Below are 26185 nucleotides of genomic sequence, written 5' to 3'. Positions count from 1 at the left end.
CAATTCCTTGTGATAAAGAATGTTGACGAGGTGAATTTCTTAACAAACAGAAATTCAACGATGTTGACACATGGTGTGCAATGTAATCGACTTAGTACGCATGTGCAAAAAAAGTACCGCACAGTTCAACTCTGGTTCAACATGGCGTCCACACCACAGCGCAAGCAACCAGTGGGTCGACCAAATAATGTATCTGTCATTCACATTTGACAGCTGGAAATATAACTGACAGTTTGGCAATATCCAATCCTTATCATGTCTAAACAAGGAAGCCTATTCACATGTCTACCACTGCGATGTAAAATGTTTATGTTAGCCTTCACAGTCATGACCCTTGGACATTTAGAAAATCACTGAAAATTTACAAACATGGGAGACCAAATTGAGTTGCGGGTAACTGGGTAAAATTTAGTCACTTATGTAAATAAATTCTTCGCATGACTTGTAGTTTGCAGTTACGTTGTCTTTTTTCATTTGCGAAATAATCTTATTTCTGTAACCATGCATGTACACTTGTGTTGTATGTTGTCATATTCAGATATTGGTGCTGCTCACCACGGAAGTAAATTTTTATAAGAATGCCCCCCCATAAAAACAAACAAACAAAAAAGCTGCATTTAAAAACAGACTGAAATAGGCAATACTAGTGATGGAAATGTCTAAAGTACGAAAGCGCCTTTCAGAGTGATTGTTTAGCCAAAATGCAAACACTCTTCAGAAAAATAAGCAGATGCAACAGCCCGTACACATCGCGGACGGCTGTAAACTGTACTGAATGATCATTGATGGTGACCCGGGCCCCGCTTCCGAGCTTGTGAACTGTCACTGCTCACTGTACTTGTAGTGGTCGCTGTAGAAGAAACAATGTGGCATGTTTAAATTTATTGGTTTGGTATTTAGGAAATGTAACCAGAGTTAGCAAATGTAATGACTCAACTACAAATATCACCAAAATTTTGCTCAAAAAATAATTCCTGTGGATCATGTAGGTCAACGTCAAATGTACCTACACAACTAGTGTCCGTGGGCCCCGACTGTAAGCCATTCCCGATCCCGTTAACTTGAAGTACAGCTGCATCGCATCGTCACCTTCACGTTGAACTAGTTGACTTGTTCGCCAATAAATGACAAAGCAAACTGACCGAATTATGTATGCACCAGTTTTAAACTTTGGTAAAGAATAGTTGGTGGAAAGTGCTTGACGTTTCAGGCTTTTTGACGTGGTGACCATGGTTTCGGTCCCTGGTGCTAGCTCGCGCAATACATCGACTGCCGATGCCGGATCCGGCCACCGGGCCTAAATTACCTTGTTAGCTATTATAGACTATAGTCTATAGAAGCTATTGGGATGGGTATCCGTCCGGCGTCCGTCGTATGTATGTATGTATGTATGTATGTATGTATGTATGTCCGTTTGTGAGGCATCCGTCCACTCAAATATCTTGAGAACCGCAGTACTTACTGATTTGATATTTGTTGTGTAGATTAAAAATATGATTTTGAGAAACAATTTTTTTTAATTTTTTGATGTTGTTGAAAATAGGCAAATTAATGCCAGAAAAGGCGTTTTTGGTAAAAAATCTTCTTCTTCATAACCGCTGGTCAGACAGCTTTGTTATTTGGTATACAGGTCCCTAGGGATAATCCAACTTAGATTTGTTCAAATTGTGATGAAATATGCAAATGTGTATTTTTAAGGAATTTTTTTGTCATTTTTGGTCAAATTTGACTTACATTGTATGTAATTCTTGTACTGTATAAACCCTATCAATTCACCCAGAAAAAAATAATTATATGATTTTAAATAATTGAATTAATTAGGAAATCATCAAAGCTAAAATAATTTTAGTGTAGAATTATCAGAAAGTTCAACTTTTTTTGACAGTTCATAGTGAAATGCTTACCATCTTGGAGGATTAAAACATGTAAAGGCAACTTTCCTGAATCCCAACTTTGACATATTCTGAACCATCATTTGTTGTGCTCTGTATGTTATCTAAAAGAAATTGCTCATAACAGTTTGTCATGATAGGGTGGTCAAATAAATAGAGATAGAGAAAGTTCTAATTTCCATTTATGGTTGACTTGGTAAGGATAAAATAAAATTACATTTTGAGGAAAAAAATAGATTGGTTAATTAAAAGAGTGGTCAAAGTGATAGGGTTTTTATGGTAAAGCTGGGCTGTAAGATTCCTCATGTGCTATTTATAGCAATTATGCAATCTGTGTAAACAGTGCAATGAAAGTGTTACATGACTCCTTATAATGCTTTTGATGACCTTGAACTTCTTAAGTTTCAAACATTTGTCTCTTCAGTGTGCTTTCTCTGAGTACGTACAGTCTCAACTTATTCAACAGAACTTACTTAACAATGTAAATTTGAAAGTTAAAATTGAAATACTGATAAAGATAACCAGCTTAAGATTCTTTATAACCTGACAGATATGCTGTTTTTTTATGACGTAAATCTTGATTTAAGCAAGTCTTGTTTACTTTAATTAGAATGTAATTAACTCTCGTTTATTAGCTACTATAGACTAATATAGTCTATAGAAGCTATTGGGATGGGTATCCGTCCGGCGTCCACTATCAGTCTGTATGTATGTATGTATGTATGTATGTATGTTTATAGTATGTAATGCATGTACATGTATGCTACCACTATGTGATTATCCATACTAGATCTATCTATTTATAAACAAGTCTTTGCTGTGTATGTCCGTTTGTGAGGCATGTGTCCACTCAAATATCTTGAGAACTGCAGTACTTACTGATTTGATTTTTGTTATGTGGATAAAATATATGATTTTGAGAAACTATTTTTATTAATTTTTTGATATTGTTGAAAATATGCAAATTAGCGCCAAAAAAGGCGTTTTTGGTAAAAAATCTTCTTCTTCATAACCACTGGTCAGACAGCTTTGTTATTTGGTATACAGGTCCCTAGGGATAACCCAACTTAGATTTGTTAAAATTGTGATGAAATATGCAAATCTGTATTTTTACGGAATTTTTTTTTCCATTTTTGGTCAGGCCATACTGAAATGAGCTATCAAAGATATCCACCTTCTTCATCAATACATGTGTCACAAAAGGTTATTCTCTACATAACACAGCAGAGCTCTGTCAACTGTTGAGTCGCTTGTTTTTTTAAAACCGCTGGTCAGACAGCTTTAATATTTGGTTTACAAGTCCCTAGGATGACCTTAGTGAGATAATTTCGTACAGTCAGATAATACTTAATTTTGTATCCATGTCTATAGTAGCTTCAGGGACTTTGGCCCTATGTTTTTTACTCTGACCTAATGCATCACCACTTGAAACGTAAAAAGCATTCTCATACTCAAGCAACAGAAAAAAAGAGTTTGAACAAATAACACTCCAGATTCAAACGAACAGTGGATGTACATCACAATCAAAACAGATACACATGTGTGTAAGTTGGATATAAATATGCATTACTTACGATGCTCTCCATCTCCATTGTGTGGCTAGTGATATCATCACCCCTTGTGCTCCTTACCAAGTGATCGCCTAACATTTTGTAAACAAAATCAACGTGAACTTCGCTTAGCGGCAGGCCAGCAAACAGTTTTATTACTGTTCGTTATTTACAATTGGGTGTTAGTTTCGACTTATTTCCTTGTCAATCGACAATTAGGGTGGGACAGATATAATCTAGCTTGGTTTTTATTATGTGGTTGGGCGGAAAAAATGGTCAAAAGTTACCACTACTATCCCTTTAAACATGCAAAGGATTACTGTTTGTTTTTTGTTGTTTTTTCGGCCATTTAATGTAAAAATTCCTTGCATATTTTGGGACAAGCCTGTGCCCATAAATCCATTTCAACATTATGGGACCACATTATTTTAAATGGGAAAGGGCTGCATCACTGGGAGGACTTTTTTCTTTCAACAGGACCCTCCCCAATGTGTAAATTATTGCTTGACCTCCCCAACCATACCTAAATTCTATTGCCCTCGCCGCAGAAATTGTGGGGTTTCGGCATATTTAAAGTGATTGCCCGCTAAACTTGGAATAATTGAGTATGTATATGAAATGAAGAAAACTTGACTGCTGTAAGTTCACATGCAATACCACTCTGATAGTTAATTTTCTGTAATAATAACATCTCTCAATGATTACCATTTGATAAACTGAAATTATTGTCAGAATTCTAGTCCAGATTAAAATACTAGCTACACAAGTATACAGTAGGTCATACAAGTGTGGTATCTACCAGTTTTCAGCTTTCCATGCTATCGGTGACATATCCATCAACACATAAAGTGAAATGTCCAAAATTTGGTAAAGCAATTGCATGGTTGAGCTCTAACCCACAATTCTTCATGATCAGTACATGAGGAGATCACTCACTGAATTGAAGCAAATTTCTTCAGTAGAGAACACCTCGGTCCATATTTCAAAATTCTGACAATCTAAATAATCATAACTTCCTTATTTCCCACTTGCAATAATGAGAAGATCAACCCCTTTGGTCAACAAATTTTTGACAGCCATATACAATATTTTCAGGGGACATTAAGGGAATAAGTTGCATCTGTGTTGGCAAAAAGAAAGGGTATTAATTTTTGTCAATGTTACAAAGGAAACTTGCATGTCTGATATACTATGATGAGACTGTCTCAGTTGATAACTTTATCTTGACAAGTGTACAATTTTTAGTACCTTCAAACATCAACTTCTTTATTCAATTTACTCTTGAATTTTAGACGTAATCGATAATTTTGGAGCATAGTTTTAACAAATACAGTAATCTTGAAATTTAATTCTAAGTTTCAAACTGTTCGGAAATTGATAAAATTGAGTAAGCCCTCTAATAACAAATAATATATGAGTGCACAAATCCAAGGGCATTGTGGGTAACCCCATGTACTGTGCAAGGCTTGCAAAATCCGAAATACATTTCAGAGCGAGAATAAGTCAGATTGGTTTGTAATTAAAAAGATTAAAAGAGTGCTGGTATTTTATTAGCTTTGCAGCAAAATTTAATAATCAAAAAAATGTTTAAACATCAGAGTTTGAGGGTCATAATTGTACTATTTTACGAGGTGACATCACTGCCATAGTGACTGCAATGTATCACTTCTCTGAAAGCCATGCGCCTCTGCTTGCATGAATGTGTAGAAAATTTGGAAACTGACAGACTCACTCAATCAGCTTATTTCAGCAAGATGTGCTGCATGTGTTCTTTGATTTCCACATGAAAATATGGTCAGCCTGAAAATGGCATGGATTTGTACAATTTCACTAAACATAGTATTCTAGAGATAATTATCCCCAACAAATCTGTGCATTTACGGGTGTGTAGGTACAACTGAAACCAAAATATTGAAGGTTAACATTACGACTATGAACTAATATTTGTCCACTTTCATACTTCAAGTGTTTGATAGAATAATTTGTTGTGAAATGCAAATCTTTTTCATCAAATTATTGAAACCTTGCATAAGGGATTATTTGTAAAGGTTACAAAGTATTCTTAAAGAGGTCAATTAAAAAAAAAAGTCAATTAAGATAGTATGGGTATTGACTGTTACATGCAAGGGGTTAGTTTTTCTTTATTTTTGTTTTTTGTGGATTTTTTGCACAGACACTTTGGAATGGTCATGAGGGCTATAGTGCCCATCTATTACCCCGAGGGGCTGTGTGTTACCAGAAACACATTGCTATTCTCCGAGGCCGTAGGCCGAGGGGTATACCGAGGTGTTTTTCTGGTAACACACAGCCACAAGGGTAATTAACGGGCGCTATAGCCTGAATAAAGACCAGGTTATACCGGTAGATGTTTTTATAACACGCCACATGCTCATTCCATGTCGTGATTCGCCAGAATACGCCACGTGACGAGAAAATAGACACGTCTAGTCCCAAAACGTTATGTCAGAGGGTATTTTTTGAAAAGCTATTTCCCTGGGGAAATAGTTTTGACCAAATTTGGAAAAAGTGCTGCCCAGTCACGTGACCGTAGTGTTGTCTGCAGCTTTCAAACAATGGCAGGTGACTAGAACGTGATGTGCTCCCGGGATGAGCGACGAGCCTCTCTCTAAAATAGATTTTCCATTCCAACAGTGTAGGAACTTAAAGTTCATAGACAAAAAAGATTCAAGTGCAACCAAGGATGTTGCTTGGTATGCTTAGAATATTTTTTGGAAGAAAGTGGTACCATGTACTTATGTAACTTGAACCACTGAGGAAATATCGCCAAGTAAACTTATGATGGATTGCTTAGGTGCAAAATATCAGAGCTAGCACATTAAAAACCATAATATAATACAACATGAATGTGCGGTGTGTTATAAAACACCTATAACCTGGTCTTTACTCGAGCTAGAGTGCCCGTTTATTACCCCTCGGCCTACGGCCTTGGGGAATAGCGATGTGTTTCTGGTAACACACGGCCCCTCGGGGTAATAGACGGGCGCTACAGCCCTCATGACCAGGCAGGCAATAGGTGTTTAGGGGTGCACCATTTGATATCCTGGGGGTGTCTGGAAGATTTTGGTGGGCATTATTTTTTTTTTCCACATTCCACTGGATGTATTTTTTCCCCCTTGTGAACCCCCCTGCAGACGACAAAGGTAAAGCAAAAAGTGGAATACTAATTGAATAATTCATATATATATATATATATATATATATATATATATATATATATATATATATATATATATATATATATATATATATATATATATATATATATATATATATATATATATATATATATATATATATATAATTTTGGGGGTATATTTTAAACATTCAATCATTCTGTGTTTTAATGATATTGTTGTTTGGGGGTATATTTTAAACATTCAATCATTCTGTGTTTTAATGATATTGTTGTCGTGTCAGTTGTAAGATAGGAACTTAAAAGTGTCAATTCTAAAGTTTGAATACAGTATTTTGAATGAGCTGTGAATGTACTCCACTCTTTTTATGCATAACCAGATGTCCAGAACTGTTGTAAGAAAAATGTGATTATGAAATATTAGTGCCTGTTGCTTTCTAATACTGAATTCTCATAGAGGAAACAGAAAAGAGTCAGGAACTTGTCATGCTTTTCATATGAACTGCAGATTTCATAATGATTAGTACACTTTGCAAAACAGACTTTCAATTTACAGACATCAAGATATTTCTGACATATATCTCTGATATATTAATTTACTGCACCCGAAGGGCGCGCCGAAAAATTATAACATCAAGATATCTCTGATACATATACATATATCTGATATATGAAAGTCATGCAGCTGAAGGACATGCTGAAAAATATTGTTTAATATTTTAAGGAAATGCGCCCAAAGGGCACGCCGAAAAATTTTAAACATACAGATATCTCAGATATATGTATGTCTGATATATTATAGTTTTGCACTAGGACAGGGCTCTGAAAAATATGTCTTATTATCATTAAAGTTACGCACCCAAAGGGCGCGCTGAAAAATGCAACTGAATAATGAAATTTGTGGCTGGCACAATGCATTTTTTACAAGTATGAGCCATGTCCAAATTCAAAAACACACTGACCCCCCATATTGGGCATTTCAAAAACATGGTGACCCCCTATCACCAAAGTCAAAAACAAGGTATGAAACTGAATGATTAAATTCATGGCTAGCATTTGATGCAGTTTAGGCAAATATGAGCCTGCGTTGAAATTTAACACACTGACCCCCAATTGGGCATTTCAAAATAGGTGACCCCATCACCAAAGTAAAAAAGAGGGTGACCCCATGAATCCAACGGCCTCCTAGGCCAAGGAAACTGACCAGTCCCTCATTCCCGCTAACTTTTAAAAGCATCTTGTGTGAATTATCTTAACCAAGCCCTCCTTCAGTATATTTGGTCACACTGAGATAAATGTTACACCAATTCAGTACAGTTATTTCAGCCATAGTAATGAAGAGATACTGGGCCATGCCCCAAAATTGGACATTTGGTATAATACTGGAAATTAAAAACACGGAAATGTGCATTGTGGGAAATAGAGTTTGTCAGAGGGAAATTTGAATGGTCGCGAAGTGCCATCCTCAGTATACACACCTATACATATACAGTATACACACCTGTTTCCTATATTTCAATCTCAGCCCAAAGATTTTAAATTTAGAAATAGGTATAAAATTTAATTATCAAGATGATAAAACCATTTGAAAATTGCAAATTAGTTCCATTTTGATTTTCTTTTTTCAAAATGCCAATCGGTTTATAAGTTGGCCAAAATGTGCCACGGATTATAATACTCGACGATGACAGTTGATTTAAAATTGTCTGAAATGCTGTGTCATTTGTCTTGTCAGTGCATTAATCTGTCCATGTCACAACCATACCAGAGAACAATATTATTTATTGGTCAACACACAAGAGATGATATGCATGTATCTACAGAGTGTGTTCACTTATCTAGAATCAGTGAACAATTCAAAAAGCCAAATGTGACTGAAAATTAATTTCAAAAGGCTTTTGGAAAGACAAGAAGGGTGCACGGAAATGAAGTTACATCCCAAATGGTTCTTGCTGATACTGTGATAGATTTTTGTTTTCTTCCACATAAGCTTGCCAGTTTTGGGGGTTTTTTTCATAAGTCATCTAAGGCAGAATTTTTTTTTCCCTTGTATCTGCTGGGAATTTTTTTTTCGAAAATCTTCCAGACCCCCCCCCAGGATATCAAATGGTCCACCCCTTACTACTATGGGCGGGGCGTGTGGGCACAACGAAACGTCAAATGCACCAAAAACGAGCTGCGCTGTTTTGTGGTTGTTGTTGTTTTTTTTGTTTTGTTTCGCTGAGTATTCGATTGGGTGTTTTACCACTTTTGATACTTTAAGTTACCTGCATGCCATGCTCTTTCCGATGACAATAGAGAAGAAGAAAAAATTGCCCGTCAGTGCGTCCGCAAAGAAACTATTTGCGAACAGCCTGCATTGTGATTCCAAAGCTGGCTCGACTGAGAGCGACCAGCGAGGTCCCTGACATTGGACCGCTGGACAAGATGGCAACATGGGCAAGAAGTAAACATCTTGGACGACCGGTAATAACGACGTTTAGGCATTCAGCAACATCTAAAGATAAAGGTATGCCCAATGTAGACTGAAAGATTCAGTCGTTTCTCGGTGTCCGCCAACTCCAACAATGAGACCGGTCGCGACCATAGGCGTGGAACTGTGTGGACCAGGTAGTTTGTAAAAGTGCAGTTTATGCTGTGAGTTTATGCTACGTTCTGATATATCAGAACGTCGGAACGTAGCATAAACTCACAGCATTAACTACAGTTTTACAAACTATCCGGTCCACATAACGTCTGTGGACGCCACCCCCCACATATTAGCTTGTGGTTCTATACACGGCGAACGCCGTTGTACTGATAGTGTGCATAGCGGCCTTCGCCGTGTATCACTACAGGTGTGCGAACCACAAGCGACGCGACCGTGGACTTCACGCACGTGCCTTTGCAGTCTATCCGCAGACATTACTTCTCTGCAGGAAGACAACGACGCAGGATTTCCAGACACTGCACCAAACTAAGTCTCTCATCCACTGGCACAGCTGCCAAGGGGTCCCTACCGTTGATTTATACTGCCTATCTACCGCCCGTCAGGAACATAGGCCTTCCATGTTACTTTGAACCATGAATTTCGGACCGCAGGCTACGCTGATCATGTGTAAAGTTTAGGCCTAAGTAAGTAAATTCTTTGTTTTGTGTCCGCGCGCGCCTAGGGACGATTCAGAATTTACTTCCAGGGGGAGGATGGAGGATTTTCTATTTTCTGGGTGATTTTTTCCATGGGCCCCCCTAGTAAATTATAGAAAAAATCTATAGCCCCCCCCCTCTCCTTTCCTGGTTTTTTCCCATGCCCCCCCCCCAATATATACATGCATGCATGCTTATACACTACACTCAGTGTGACAGTTTTCGGACGACCTCAGTTTTCGGACATTTAGTGACATGCTGTTAGTTACACTCACTTCGCTCCGTATCGATAGCGTTTTACAGGTCATGTAACCTCATATTAAATCAGGTGACACTGTAACGTTGTCCCGTTTTCGATAGTTTTTTTGGTAGAAACTATTGAGTTCGCTACGAGCGGCGGTCACAAATTGTCGTCTGACACCGCGTTTGTGATACTGTCAACATACTGCCGTCAGGTCAAAGGAACTGAAATTTTGACTAAAGTCCTGATTTAGCATTGAATTTTGAACGTGGGGGAGAATAATGATTTTGAAAATATTCTTTCCATTGTTCGCTACGATTGCATGTAGTTTAAAATTTAACGAAAACTGCGCAGTTGTTTCGTGAAAAAAAAGTACATTTAATAATGAACGTAAGAAGCGTACAAGTTTTCGGACAGACAATATTTAGCGTAATTATGTAAACGTAGTAAGTGACTTACTGCGTAAAAACTTGACAGGTAAATAATTCCATACGATGAAATATACTCGCTATTTTTATTGAATAATGCCTGTGCGATTCTATAATACAAACAAAATATGCAATGGAAACAATTATAAGTAATACTCACTGAACAAACTTAGGGAAGTTAGCCACACCGTACGATACAAGGTGCCGAAAGCAACACACACAGAGACAGCCCGTGTCCGATATCTAAGCGCTATACATGTCGAAATATAGTTGAGTCGTCCATGGATTAAACATAACTAATTATCATCATTCTTATATACAGTTTTCTAAACACATCAAAATTAAAAATCGGTGGTTTGAAGTTTCAAATTATCAATACTTAGCTCCTAATCACATTCCAAACAAGACGTCCGATTTCTGGGATTGCAGTCCGATTACTACGCCCTCAACATGGGGTCAAAACTTTGGCAACTTTGACCACGAAATACCACTCCCGTCGTGTCAACTGAGTTTGAGGATAACCACAATAAGTTTCGAAAGGTATGGTAATAAGATTTCTTATTGCTGGTCATTTACGAAACGACTTTGGGCGAAATTCACTACCCTGTCCGAAAACTGTCACACTGAGTGTATAGACATATCCAGTCTAACAAGTTGCAGGAACTGTAGTGGACATTTAATCGATGTTATAACAAATCATTTCAGGGTTATGTGACTATAAAAAGAATGATTTGCAGGGACTGCAAGTGGCACACGTTTGGATAGGGTAGCAATAAACATATCTGGTTGTAAATTTCTGAAGAAAAGTTAATTACTAAATATGAATACTTTTTTCGTTATGTCTCACTGATACATATGATGCACACAAAGACAGGCAAAGATGTCAGTTAGAAATGGTGAACAGAAATTCAGAGGAGCAGATAATTGGCAAAGTGATATATATCTTGAAGTTTAATGGTACATCATTTGCAGATATCCAGATATTTCTGGAAAGTGAGATGCATGTACATGCACAAGTTCAGCATACATTTTCATTTGATGATGCTGAATATTTGCAGACTCATGGTGAAAGTTTTAAACATTAGGAATTAAAATTGGTGAAAGCCAACTTGTTTTTAATTTTCTCTTTTTTTCTAATTTGGTTGTCATAAAACCAAGTAGCTGCCACTGAAAGCAACAATGCTGAGGAATATTTTAGAACATTTCTTGAACAAAACACCTTATCCAAAACATGAATTCACATGTTATTCTGCTCATTCCATTCACAATCCAATGTTCATATTAAAATGCAGATAACCCTGTGTAAGTCAAAGTTCACATTTTGTCAGCAGTATTTTTCAAAATTGACAGAGCATTCATATTTCAAAATTTTATAACAAACTTTAATTTTAAAATAGTCATGATGCGCATGTTTTCAGATGACACGAAACAATACATGTTAATTTGTTTTTTTTGCCTTTTCTGCCAGCCGCCACTGAGAAATCTTTGATTATACATATCAGAATGAATGGGACACAAAAGTATTAGCATCAATACACAATGTGTAAGCCTATCCACATTTCTCCTAGCCTCATACACACTGAGATCACATCAATACACAATGTGTAAGCCTATCCACATTTCTCCTAGCCTCATACACACTGAGATCACTTCTTGGACTACAGCAAATTTCTTGTGTACACAATATTTCAACAATCCGACACCATAGCATTGATGCAGTGCCAGGTGATCTTCTGGATGCACATACAGGATTATTGGAAAATCAACCCTTTTGTAAATTTTTCTCCATATATTTTTGACAGTAATACATAATATTTTTATTTTCAACATTAAAAAACTATTCACCGAAAAGCAACTTGAAGATGAGACGGCCATAAATTTATTTTCAAAAAAGTTTATAGTAGATGTAAGGACTGTAAAAAGTTATGTAGAACATTAAAAAAATTTAGAAAGGGTAAAATTGATGAGAATGAAACATAGAAAAAAGGAGCAGAAAGGAAGAGAGGATAAAAAATACGAGGACTATGACTGGTTAAAGTTGCTCTTGAGTGGGAACCTTCAAAATTTAAACGTAAAAGAATTAGATAAATACCTTGATAAACATAAATTACCAAAAAGCTGAAAAAATTCAATTTATAACCGCACATATACATGCACAACCTTCATTCAATTTAAGAAAACTGACAGGGAAAGATATTGTAACAACTTATGTCACAGATGAGTCAGAGTCAGATAGCAGTGACTCTGAATTGGAAACCTCTGTCATTAGAGTCATTGAGAGTATTGATGATGGTGTTGGTTCTGAATATGATAATGACACAGACACTGACACTGACAAAATCCCAGAGAACCAACGTGAGCATGTTACTTTAAAGGCGGAGCCTCCCTTTAAAAGGACGCCAAGGTATGGCGGCGTTCATTGTGTAAGTGGACACCAAACAGGCAACATGTGGGCTCACGCTCCAGAAAATGCCACTTTTTAGTTTTCCCCGGCCGCAAAAACACAGACAGACTGCCAAGCGGTCAGCGTGAAGTTGCTGCCGATCCAACGTTGTGGTTATATTCAAAGTTTAACGCGACTGGAAGACAATTTTTTAGGGAATTCAAGCGTTTGTTGTGGGGAATCAATAACCGTTGGCGATTTGAACCGACCGTCAATCAAAAGCTTGTATAAACTCTATTTGCAGGATTAGCAAAATGTGACAAAAGGTTGCGATCAGTTTGTGTAATTAATGTTATAGAAATCAAACATCATACTGGCCATGTGTTTGACTGGGAGGAGAACTCCACTAATGCGAGAACCTGGGATTGAAAAGTGCGGCTTTAAGAAGTGACAGAGTAGCAAGTTGTTTTGTTTTAAATTAAGGTGGAGCTGCATGTTGCCAACACAGTTTTTTTCAAAGCAATATTTCTCATCAAAGATGACAAGGCCCCCAATAATCTTGTATGGTAGCAGTTGTTTACTCAAAGGATGAAGTGGGTGTATATTTTGGGTAAAAAAACCTCAATTTTGGTATTAATGATAAAAATTAATTTAAGTCAAAAACTAGACAGTATTTTCTGAAATGTAATATTTCACTTGAAGGAGAGTATATGTAGAAAAAAAACTTTTATTTTGCATTATCCATCCTCATTTTAAAATTGTAGGGGTTTAAAGACTGACACTAATAATTGATTAAAATTATGATCAGTAAAATTAAAATGCCTCTTATTCAAAATGTCTCTTATTAAAAATGTAAGAGCTTTATTGCCAAACAAAACCAATTGATAGTCGTTTTGTTATATAGCATTTAAAAAAGATAATGTGAAATTTCAGAAAATTTGACCCAGCCGGGTGGAGTTAAATTCTTCTTCTTAATGTACGGTTTTATATTGAAATTATAATGAAATCTTCAATTTTGTATTTTTGCAGCCAATTTTGCCATTTTTGGTCAGGCCATCCTGATATGAGCTATCAAAGATATCCACCTTCCTCATCAATGCATGTGTCACAAAAAGTTCTGTCAACTATTGGGTTGCTTGTTTTATCAAAACCGCTGGTCAGACAGCTTTAATATTTGGTTTACAGGTCTCAGGGATGACCTTAGTGAGATAATTTCATACAGTCAGGAAATACTTAATTTTGTATCCATGTCTATAGTAGCTTCAGGGACTTTGGCCCTATGTTTTAATCTATCAAATTAAATACTTTTTGCTGCAACCTCATCGACTGTTACAGGCTCCTCAAGTATTGACACAACAATGTCAACATTATCATTACAATCATAATTCATGTTTTCAAAATATAATTTTACATCATCATGGAAATCTGCAAAATCACCATCATCAGTAATCTCAGGATTGAACAGTTCTGAAAAATAATCAAACCAGGCATTACAATGTGTGTTTACAGAGGCCCCAGGTGTCAAATCTTTGAAGCGCTTCTAGAAAAAACTAGAATCTTTGCTTCAACATTACTTGAATTTGACTCTAATGGTCACCTTTCTACTAGGCTATATGACAAGAGAGATGATTTCAACTTCAGTATAATCAATTTTCCACACCTCATCAGTAATATTCCACTCTCACCTGCTTATGGGGTATACATTTCCCAGCTTATTCGATATGCAAGAGCATGCAGTTCATATGGTGATTTTGTAGAGAGACATGGCCATCTCTCTTACAAACTGTTAAATCAAGGTTACACCAGAGCAAGACTTGTCTCTACATTCAAACGCTTTTTTGGCAGGTATCGCAAGCTGGTAGATAGATATAATATCTCTCTTCGACAAATGATCACTGATGGCATCAGTGACATGGGGCCTTAGTTAGTGACCACTAAGCTTACATGTACCTATCTGACTTACAGATTGATATATGGTGGGTGCCACATGTGGGGCAGGATGCGCTTACTATTTCGAAGACCTGACATCACTTCTTGGTCTTTTGGCCAGAGGTCCATATATCTTTCTTTCATGAATTTGACTTTGTTTGTGTACTGTCTATTAGCTGTCTGTTCTGTACGTGCTGTTTTGTGTCTATGTTTAGAACTGTTGTCTTACGGGTTCTGACCTAGTGTTATTGGATTACGGATTGGTATGATTGCGATTATCAGCTAGGAAAGAGTCCATTTTACGCTCATTAAAGATATGTTTTTTATCATTGACAAGCTTGAGATGCAATGTCTTCATTTTCTGGTACTCATTTAAGACCTTCTGAGTTTGGGAATTTCTAAATTTGTTAAATGATTGCTGTACCATTTGGTATCTGACACAATCTTGATTAAACCAGCCTCTCTCCCGTCTCATATTCTTGTTATCCTTCACTTTTGGGAAATTTGAAGGGATAACTTTTAGAATATCACCTAAACAGAAGATAGCTAAATCATTATCTTTCTGTTTAATGTGATTGTAGAAAGTTTTAGTTGTTTAACTGGGTCAGAATTCCACTTGGTACGATATAAACTCTAATTTGTGAACACCACCTCTAAGTTGAGGGAAAGACAGGAGGGTTTATTGCAAAAAGGAGAACGGAAACGCCAACAATATGACATTAAACTGGTCCAATAATCATTCCATTCAAGGTAATACATAACCAGGTCTATGGGACATTTGTGATTTACAAATTTAAGTAGGACCATCCTGAACCACTGATAGTTAGTGGTGGTACCAGGTGTCCGAAATGGGTAAGCGTATACCCTGCTAGCCATGCTACACCCATCAGGATTGGTCCCAAAATTGTCTAAATATTGTATGAAAAGATACAGGATATGAATCACTGCAATAAGTCAAAGCCGGGAATGCTGTCATTAATCATTTGAGTGACCGAGGTGTCATATTTGGCCACAATGTCGTCATATCGACCGTAGAACTTTTTGAAAGTCCTAACGAGTCTTTTTGTTGTGTATCCTTGTCTCAGTAATTTTGATGCCAATGAGCTGTGTCTCAGTTGAAAATCAGTGTAGGAATCACAAGCCCTACAATACCTGAGAAGTTGAGACACGTACACACCATAAGCAGCAGACGGAATATTACTTGACAAGTGGGGATAATTTTAATGATTTCAAAATCGAAATCATCCCATTTGTCATACAGCTTAGTGTGTAGTCCATTAGTACCCACTTGTAGGAACAGATCAAGATATGAAGCAGAGTTCCTACCCTCTGTTGTTTCTTTGATTGCCAACTCACCAGGGTAAATATGATGTATGTAATTTGATATGTCTGGATTGTCTAGACTAGTCAGATCATCGATATATCTGTGTGTGTTGTTAAAACGCCTTGCAAGTCTTTTAGACCCTGCTTTGTAGAGAGATTGTCGGAACTCTGCTTCATATGAATACAGAAATAAGTCTGCAAGAAGGGATGCACAATTTGTACCCATTGGTATGCCGATAGATTGTTTAAATGTCATACCGCCAAACTTAACAAATATGTTGTCGATTAAGAAATTAAGCATTTTAATAATTTCTTCATCTGTGTATTTGTGCTGGGCATCCATGTTACTGAAATAACCTGACCTATGTTTGATGGTAATATATTGGTACCTTCTACTGCCATTTTTATACAGGAAAGGTTGTTTAACAAGAGATGATAGCCTTGTTTTAAGTTTATCGTGGGGATTTGTGGTGTATAATGTGGAAAAGTCAAATGTTCGGATTGAGCTGAACTTGTTTTTCTTGACTTTTAAATCAAACAACAATTCCTTCGAATTTTTTAGTATCGACATTTGATTCAACCCACTTGTTTCATACACTTTGTCACAATATCGAAAAAGACCATTTTTAGCTCATATTTGGTTTTATATATAAATACAAAAAAGAGCTTATATGATGAGTCTGAGTGGCGTCTGTATGTCTGTATATTTGTGGGTATGTATGTGCAGATGTATGTCCGTCACACACAAAGGCTCCCATACCGCCAAAGTTACCGTCTCAGTATTTGGTCTACAGGTAGATGTAGGGGTTTAGATGTGAATTTGTTCAAATGAACACGTCAGTGTCAAAAATGTGCAAATGAGGTAAGAAAAAGGGAAATTCTGCAAATGTTAAGGAGTGTAGCATGCCAGCATATTACTCCACTGAGCTTGAGTCATTTCCTGTCATTGTTTATGAACTGTTACATATTAACAGACCTGCTCAAACTAAGGGATGGACCATTAGATCTTGGGAGGGGGTGGTCACATTGAAATTGTGAACATTTTTTTACAATTGTAAATTTCTAAAATAAAATTTTCCAAATAAGCTGTGCTAATTTTTTTTCTGAGTAAATTTTCAGATTTATAATTTATTTTAGTTCGACGCTGTCTGAGGATTCAATGTACATCCATATCACTAGCGCAAATAAGATTGCATGCTGTAACTACAACATACATATGGCCCAGTGATTTATATTGCTAATAGATTTTGCGAAAATGTTGCAGGTCATCTTTTGACAAGCTGAGAAGCTGTTTGCAAAAAATGTGGTGAAATTTCAATATTTGTGTTTTTAGGACAATTTTTGCCCTTTTTTGATCAAAAACATCTATTTCTCTGTAGCAGCGAGTCCAACTTTTGTCAACTTGTTTTTCTGGTTTAAATATTTCTTGAATTTTTTAGTTTCCACGGACACTGTCCGGGGGACTTATAGGTTTGGTCATGTCCGTGCGTGCGTGCGTCCGTCCGTTCACGCAGATATCTCAGAGATGTCGGGAGCGATTTCATTCAAACTTGGTACAAGGATTACTTCATATGTCATACATATGCAAGTCGATTTGTTTTGTGATACGATCCAATATGGCTGCCAGGCGGCCATTTTATTACGATTTTTTTCATGTACAGAGCCTTAACTTAGACATGTTTCAACCGATTTTATTCAAAGTTGGTACAAGGACATTGATCAGTGTCATAGATATGCATGTTGATTTGTTTTGTGATGCGATCCAATATGGCTGCCGTGCGGCCATTTTCTTACGATTTTTTCATGTACAAAGCCATAACTCAGCATATCTCAGCCAATTTTATTCAAAGATGGTACAAGGACATTGACCTATGTCATACATATGCACGTCGATTTGTTTTGTGATATGATCCAATATGGCCGCAAGGCAGCCATTTTATTACGAGATTTTCATGTACAGAGCCGTAACTCAGACATGTTTCAACAGATTTTATTCAAAGTTGATACAAAGACATTGACCAATGTCATAGATATGCATGTCAATTTGTTTTGTGATACGATCCAATATGGCTGCTGTGTGGCCATTTTGTTACAATTTTTTCATGTACAAAGTCATAACTCAGGCATATCTCAACCGATTTCATTCAAAGTTGGTACAAGGACATTGACCTATGTCATACATATGCATCTTGATTTGTTTTGTGATACGATCCAATATGGCTGCCAGACGGCCATTTTGTTACGATTTTTTCATGTACAGAGACCTAACTCAGACATGTTTCAAACGATTTTATTCAAACTTGGTACAAGGACATTGACCTATGTCATACATATGCACTTGGATTTGTTTTGTGATACGATCCAATATGGGCGCCAGGCGGCCATTTTATTACGATTTTTTCATGTACAGAGCTATAACTCAGACATGTTTCAACCGATTTTATTCAAAGTTGGTACAAGGACATTGACCAATGTCATAGATATGCATGTCGATTTGTTTTGTGATACTATCCAATATGGCTGCTGTGTGGCCATTTTGTTACGATTTTTTCATGTACAGAGCCATAACTCGGACCTATCTCAACCGATTTTATTCAAAGTTGGTACAAGGACATTGACCTATGTCATACATATGCACGTCAATTTGTTTTGTGATACGATCCAATGAATTGAATTAATTGCTAATTTGCATTTACATGATGAACTTTTGTTTTTAGGGTGAATGTCCAGAAGCACTGCATCAAACTTTATAAAATATGGTACCAGTGATAATCTATCAGTGTCATGATAGGATGCAAAAATGTCTTGCAACATCCTGTTGATTAATTCCTAGTTGACTCATTTAATGACCTTTAGGATGGTGGCCTACATTGGTTTTACGTTTTCATCACCATGGAACTCATTCTTGGCCATTGACTGCCATCTGTATCAAAGTATTTTTATCACAGACCTAATTAATGAAGAGGACTCTATCCTCTCTGAGAACTTGTAATCAAAGTACCCATTAACAAGTGGGGACTGTGTCATCAACGATGACTTGTTCTGGTTGTACTGTGCAGAAATCATTGTCATAACATTTAAAATAGAATTTTCCTGCACGGAACAGATAGAAACAACATTAATTATTGATCTTGGTACCCATACTGGTATGTACCAATTCTGATCAAATGTGAGCGACACCGTATAATTGCGGTATTTTTGATGGTTGTTAAAATTGTAGTGAATAATTGTGACAGATGTTAGGTAGTGCAATTGCTTGATCCTGCAATAAAACGTTGTTTGTAAGGGTTCTTGTGCAGTTTAGGTATCCAATACAACATAGGCAGTTTTTTGTCCTTCTCTTTCAAAGGAATGCCAAATTCATTGAGCACAGATGAATGATTTGAAAAAATGTCTTCATCAGTGAGGGAGGAAAGAGTGTAGGTTGTATTACTCTTATCTGAATGAAAGTTTAATTCACCTATTATACACTGGATATAATAATTCCTACAGACAAAGATAATGTTGTTTGAAGCTTTGTCTGCAGGAACTACAACATATTCGTTGTGTAAAGCATCGAGGCATGCTTTGACCGATGGGTCATCTAATACTGAGGAAGTATTTACATCTTTACTGTGAGAACGGAAATGTGAAATACGTGATTTTAATTTATCTCTGACTTTGCTCAGCCAGTCAGAGAGGCATTCCATATCAACTTCCTCAACTGCAGCCCACTGTCTTGCATATTTTTCGGCGGCATCCACGATAATTTTGAAATTAAATTTCCAATTAATATTTTGTGGCTCTCGATATTTTGGGCCGTATTGAAAGAGTTGCCGAAGTTTACTGTTGGTAATGATGGTCAGGTCACCAGTTATTACGTGACCAAGTGGTTATATAGCAAAAGGGGGATGACAAGCAATTGCAAGTTCTGCTGTTGTTTAATGGAAAGTTGAAATTTTTCAAGACATTGTTGTAGTTAAAAAGTTTCCTACCAATGGTTTTTGTGTATGAGTAGGAAACTATAGGTGGTTCTTGAAATTTAAAATATGGAGGTATTTTTTCTACAACTTTCTTATCATGCAAAATATTGCTGATGTTTATTTGGTCGATCCCCTTGTTTGCAAATGGTACATGAAAAAATAAATGCTTGTCACTGTTCAAGAGTTCTGTCCTTACTGGCTTAAACAGCCGGTAATTGCTGATATCGATAATAATTTGGACTAAACGATAATCAGGGCTGTTTTGGTTGATATTCATCGTTTGAACTCTTTACGTAGCAATCTCAATTTCTGCAAGGAGCAAGCAAACAAAGTAGTTCTTATTTTGTGAACTCCTAAATAGAATAAAGCACAAAATGAAACAGCAAATATAAAGCAGTAAAGGGCATAAAACTAGTGCCCTCGCAGATCTCAAACTAAGTACTATCAAAACTTACAATACAAAACAGTCAAAATAGAAGTAGCAAATTAACCTACGAAATATATGAGCAAAATATATGGGAGAGGGTCCCTTCAGTCAAGCAACCGGGCAACGGTCATTGGTGACCTTGGGGTCAAGGTCTGAATGACCTTGATGATGAATCCATCCTGAGAGGCCGCAATGTGGGAAAGGAGTGGAATTCCCGGGAAATGGGGGTCAGGATGGAATCCAAAGCCCGGACACTTGAGGGAAAGGGAAAAAGAAAGGAGGAGACAGGGGATGGTGGTGGGATTGGCTGAGCTGGTATGGCATGAACCCAGCGGCTGAATGAATGAATGAATGAATGAATGAATGAATGGGAGCAATGAGACAAAGGTTTGATTATGTAGTGTCGTGTGCAAACGTGGCTGATTGGCTGGGAAGGAGGATTGATAACAGTCATGGGTAGAAGAGCCGATTGGCTAAGGGGACGACAGTGAAGATGTAAGGTAGGCAGATAGCTAGGTGTAATCACAAAACACATCTGTGATAAAACACAGTTTCCACTTTGTGAACACACCACCGCTAAGTTGAGGGAAAGACAGGAGGGTTTATTGCAAAAAGGAGAACGGAAACGCCAACAAAGTATAGAATAAAGCACAAAATGAAACGGCAAATATAAAGCAGTAAAGGGCATAGAACTAGTGCCCTTGCAGATCTCAAACTAAGTACTATCAAAACTTACAATACAAAACAGTCTACGAAAAATATGAGCAAAATATATGGGAGAGGGCCCCTTCAGTCAAGCAACCGGGCAACGGTCATTGGTGACCTTGGGGTCAAGGTCTGAATGACCTTGATGATGAATCCATCCTGAGGGGCCGCAATATGGGAAAGGAGTTGAATTCCCGAGAAATAGGGGTCAGGATGGAATCCAAAGCCCAAACGAAGGAAGTATGACTGAAGTGACCCCCAAAAGGAGAAATGATGTTAGTAAAGGGGTTCTCGCACCCAGGGGAACACTGCGGTGGTGATACGGCCTGGGGGGAGGGGTCCTGGGGGACAGGTAAACTGTACGAGCCCAGGTGGAAACATGATGATACGGAGACAAGGTTCTCGCACCCAAGGGATCACCGCAGTAGTGATACGGCTTGGGGGAGGGGGTCCCGGGGGACAGGTAAACTGTGCGAGCCCGGGTGGAAACATGGAACGAAGACAAGGTTCTCGCGCCCAAGGGATCACCGTGGTGATGATACGGCTTGGGGGGAGGGGGTCCTGGGGGACAGGGTAAACTGTACGAGCCCAGGTGGAAACATGGATGGAACAAGACAAGGTTCTTGCGCCCAAGGGATCACCGCGGTGGTGATACGGCTTGGGGGAGGGGGTCCTGGGGGACAGGTAAACTGTGCGAGCCCGGGTGGAAACATGGAACGAAGACAAGGTTCTCGCGCCCAAGGGATCACCGTGGTGATGATACGGCTTGGGGGAGGGGGTCCCGGGGGACAGGTAAACTGTGCGAGCCTGGGTGGAAACATGGAACGAAGACAAGGTTCTCGCGCCCAAGGGATCACCGTGGTGATGATACGGCTTGGGGGGAGGGGGTCCTGGGGGACAGGGTAAACTGTACGAGCCCAGGTGGAAACATGGATGGAACAAGACAAGGTTCTTGCGCCCAAGGGATCACCGCGGTGGTGATACGGCTTGGGGGAGGGGGTCCTGGGGGACAGGTAAACTGTGCGAGCCCAGGTGGAAACAACGTACATGTAGGAACGTTAGGTGACAGAACACAGACGTGAAACACGACGAGACATGTAACGTGTGAGTCATAATGCAATAAAATGAGGCTGACTTGCAATGACGAATAGACAGCCGTTAAAAAGTGTTTGAGTGTTCGCAGAGTGAGTCCAGAATTAAACAGGGTGGCGCCATGAGAATTAGGAGGCTAGCCGTTGAAAAGCATGATGCAAGGAAGTTTCTGATGTTCTTATGTAAAGTCGATAGCAGTTGCTGGACCATCTGCCCAATGTCTGGATCAGGTGGTCTGGGATTTGTGATGCTGCGGCTGAAGTGGCTGCCCCAATGCGGAAGGAATGGCCAGCGAAGAAATCCGGTCGAAGGCCGATACGTGATAAAACAGTCCGCAGAAATGCTGTGAACGTGTTGCGGTCTAATGGTGTTCTTTCTGGCAGGAGGAAAAAAGGTTTGGATGCACTGGGAGACATAGCTTGACGGACAGACATGAAACAGAGTAGTGCGGAAACAGGACAGATCGTGGTACCCTTGGGGAAGAGGCACAGGCTTAAGCCGCGGCGAAATTGGTCAGTTTGTGATGACTTCAGTCGCACTGACAGACAGGAGACTCGTCCGTTGGATGCAGTGGTGATAACGTCCCCAAAGCAGAGGTTACGCTGAGGGTCAAACTTATGGGTGGTGGATGTGAACTCGCTACAGCGTAGAAACCCGAAGAAGGCAAGGAGAAATGCCGATTGCAACAGAAGGTCTACGTATGGGCCGAATACTCCTTCGTTGAGGATGTTGCACATGCGCCGGAGAATGTCGGCTGTAATGTGGAGGCATGGTCTTGTGCTTGAGCCTTGTACACGATGGATCCCCTTGAGAACATTCTTGAGGCGTGGGTAAGGATGGCTGTATTCTGACACGAGGGGATTGCGATGGCCATTCATAATGTAATAGGAGCATATTCCCGCTAGATGCAGTTTGATAGTGGACAATTTCAGGTGAAGGAAGGTGGCACAGTGGGAAACAAAATAGACTAAAAGCTCTTCAGACACATCAGGCAGAGACATAGAACTCACTGAAACGTCTGACAACGAGCAGAAAGTTTTCCATGCACGAATCCCCGACGAATAGGAACCGATTGTCCTCTTGCTTAGTGATGCTTGTTGAAAGATTGCCACAGCTTTGTGGAACATTACTTCTGAGGGCACCTGGCAGGGGGCTGGATCCGCGTGTGGTGCCTGGTCCCGAAAACGCTGCATCTGAAAACGAGACAGAGAGTCAGCAATAGTGTTAAACTTCCCAGGGATGTGTTCAGCATGAAACATGAAGTGATCATGTGTGGCTGCCAGAAGAACGAGGCGCCTCATTAATTTCATGATGATGGGTGACTTGGAGCGTCCTTTGTTGATGATGTGGACAGTAGCTGAATTGTCGCAGTGGAACAGTATGCGTTTGCACGCCCAGAGATGGCCCCTCAGGAGAGCGGCAATGACAATAGGATACAGTTCTTGGAAGGCTATAGAAAGTGCAGGGTTGGAGTCTAAGCGCAAGTTGCTGTCCAAGCGTTCTTGGAACCAGTGGCCGATGAAGTAGCCGCCGTGACTGATGCCGCTGGCATCTGTATAAAGTTCCATGTCTGATGCCGCTGTTGTACTTGTGTCAAGGAACATGGAAATGCCGTTCCTGCTCGCAAGAAAATGGTGCCACATTGTGAGATCAAGCCTGCTTTCTGATGAAATGGTGATGTGATAGTCGAGTTTTTGCGTGGCCTTGGACAATTCAATAAGTCTAGAAATGAAAGTTCTTCCTGGAACCATGACGCAACACGCAAACGTGAGATGACCGAGTAGACTGAGTAGTTGCCTTTTTGTGCAGGATTTGCAATTTAGGAAAGCAGCGACGAGATCGAGTATTCTGTCGAGTTTCTCTTGTGGCAGGCGGGCTTGCATCTTTATGGTGTCTAATTCAATGCCGAGGTATTCTTGGCAGGTGGTGGGCCCGACGGTTTTGTGCGGTGCAATCAGGATAGCGAGACGACGGAATATCAAGGTCAGGAGGGCCATTGTTCGGTTGGCATCAAAAGATGGAGGGTCGACGGTGAGGAAATCATCAAGGAGGTGGAAAATGGTGTCAATGTGATATACCTTCTCTGCTATCCAAGAAATGGCGGTTGAAAGTCACATCTGTGATAAAACACAGATTCCACCTTACTATTATTCCAGGGAAATCTGCTTTTTTCATTACATTTCAGTAATTCAGGAGTACATTCAGTATATTCGTCAGTTGTCGTACTGTTTCCAGATACAGTGAATGCAATGGGCATATTGTCTTATTCAGTGCGACTGTCAACCATGAAGTCGACACACAAAAACTCATTTTCAGGGATTAGTAGATAATCCACAAGTACTACACCCATTTTGGGTTATACATGTATAAAAGTTACTATAATGGCCCATTCTTCCGTTTACGATGCTGAAACCTGTAGAAATGCAAAAATCAAGTAAAAGTTTACAACTTTATCAAAACTTGATTGAATCAGTGTGTCTATATCACACTGATAATTTTCACCCATAGGCATAATAGGCATATGATTTATACCATCATTTGTTATAAAGTCCAGTTCAACACCTGTACATATGTTGAAGTCACCACAGATCATAAATTTACAATCTGCAAAGTGCTCAATATAGTTTTCTAATTCTGTTTCTGATGTGTCAAAAATTAATTCGTTTGAGTGCACAGATGACCCAGTAGGTGATTTGTAAAATATGGCAATAACAAAACTGTCAGAAAATGTGTCTTTACTCTTGAGATGTACAAACCATTAGTGACACACTCATAAATGCCAAAGTACACAATCTTTAATACAGAAAATTACCAAACACAATCAAACAACATACCGACCCAAATATAAATATTCGGGCCTAGTCATTGGATGAACAAAACACTAACAACATTTAAAATACAGTAAAACAAAAATCCAAGGAGTCTCCCGAAAGCAAGTATCAAAATGCACCTGAGGAAGAGACAGCACTCTAGGTAACACAGCGGAGCTGTATCGGCCAATTGGTTGCTTGTACACTAGACACATGATTATTATCACTTTTGTACCAAATACTATTTTGTCACTTTAAGTCAACCTTCTACCCAAGAAATGTTCTTATCAAATAGAGTCACAGAATAATTGTTGCTTTTTTTTCAGGCGAAGTGAGACAGTTAGTTGAACTGTTCAAGTCTGTAGCTTTATATGTAAACAATACAGGTTTGGAGGTGGAACACTTCACATGTACTCGGCTCTTGTACAAGCTTGGTAATCAATGGCAGCACAAGAAATCTATGAAATACTTAAGAAGGGTGAGTTTTTAAATCGTATACAGCTAGTTCTTTTATCAGCAGCACCCTAGTTGCAGTGATGAATTGTAGGCCAAGGGTCTATTGGGCACTCAGTTGCTAGTTAGTCACCGCAGACGAAGTCCGGCGGGAACTTATAGATTGGGTCCCGTCCGTCCGTCCGTCCGTCCTCAGCCGTTTCTCAGACACTGCTGAACCAATTTTGTTCAAACTTGGCACAAAGGCATAGCACTATGACCTACAGATGCACATCGATTTATTTTGCGATGTGATTCAGTATGGCCAAACATCCTTGAGCCGATTCTGTTCAAACTTGACACAAAGGCATAACACTATGACCTACATATGCATGTAGAATAATATTGCGATACGATCCGATATGGGCGTGAGGCGGCCATTTTGTTTGCGATTTTTTGTGTCTTTTACCCATAACTCAAACATCCTTGAACCGATTCTGTTCAAACTTGGCACAAAGGCATAACACTATGGCCTACAGATGCACATCGATTTATTTTACGATACGATCCAATATGGCCGCAAGGTGGCCATAGTTTTGCGATTTTTCATGTCTTTGAACCATAACTCAAACATCCTTTAACCGATTCTGTTCAAACTTGGCACAAAGGCATAACACTATGGCCTACATATGCAAGTCGAATTATATTGCGATACAATCCAATATGGGCGT

At 38.8% G+C, this 26185-nt stretch overlaps 1 protein-coding gene across 5 annotated transcripts in view; it reads left to right on the top strand.

Moving 5' to 3' along the window:
- The first annotated feature begins 8743 nt into the window (after positions 1–8743).
- Positions 8744–26185, top strand: part of LOC139150534 (nucleolus and neural progenitor protein-like) — a 43116-nt gene continuing 25674 nt past the window's right edge. The window contains exons 1-2 of one of the 5 annotated variants that reach the window (XM_070722960.1): positions 8744–9105; positions 25349–25500. In XM_070722960.1, coding sequence (XP_070579061.1) covers positions 9024–9105; positions 25349–25500 — 234 coding nt within the window. In that variant the 5' untranslated portion in view covers positions 8744–9023. Of the gene's footprint in view, positions 9106–9603; positions 9711–25348; positions 25501–26185 lie in introns of those variants that run through there. The other 4 variants (XM_070722961.1, XM_070722965.1, XM_070722966.1 and 1 more) reach the window with 4 other exon arrangements.

This window comes from Ptychodera flava, chromosome 14 (genome assembly GCF_041260155.1).
Source record: "Ptychodera flava strain L36383 chromosome 14, AS_Pfla_20210202, whole genome shotgun sequence".
Classification (NCBI taxonomy): domain Eukaryota; kingdom Metazoa; phylum Hemichordata; class Enteropneusta; family Ptychoderidae; genus Ptychodera; species Ptychodera flava.
The sequence above is the reverse complement of the archived record's forward strand: the minus strand, read 5'-3'. Positions and strand labels throughout refer to the sequence as shown.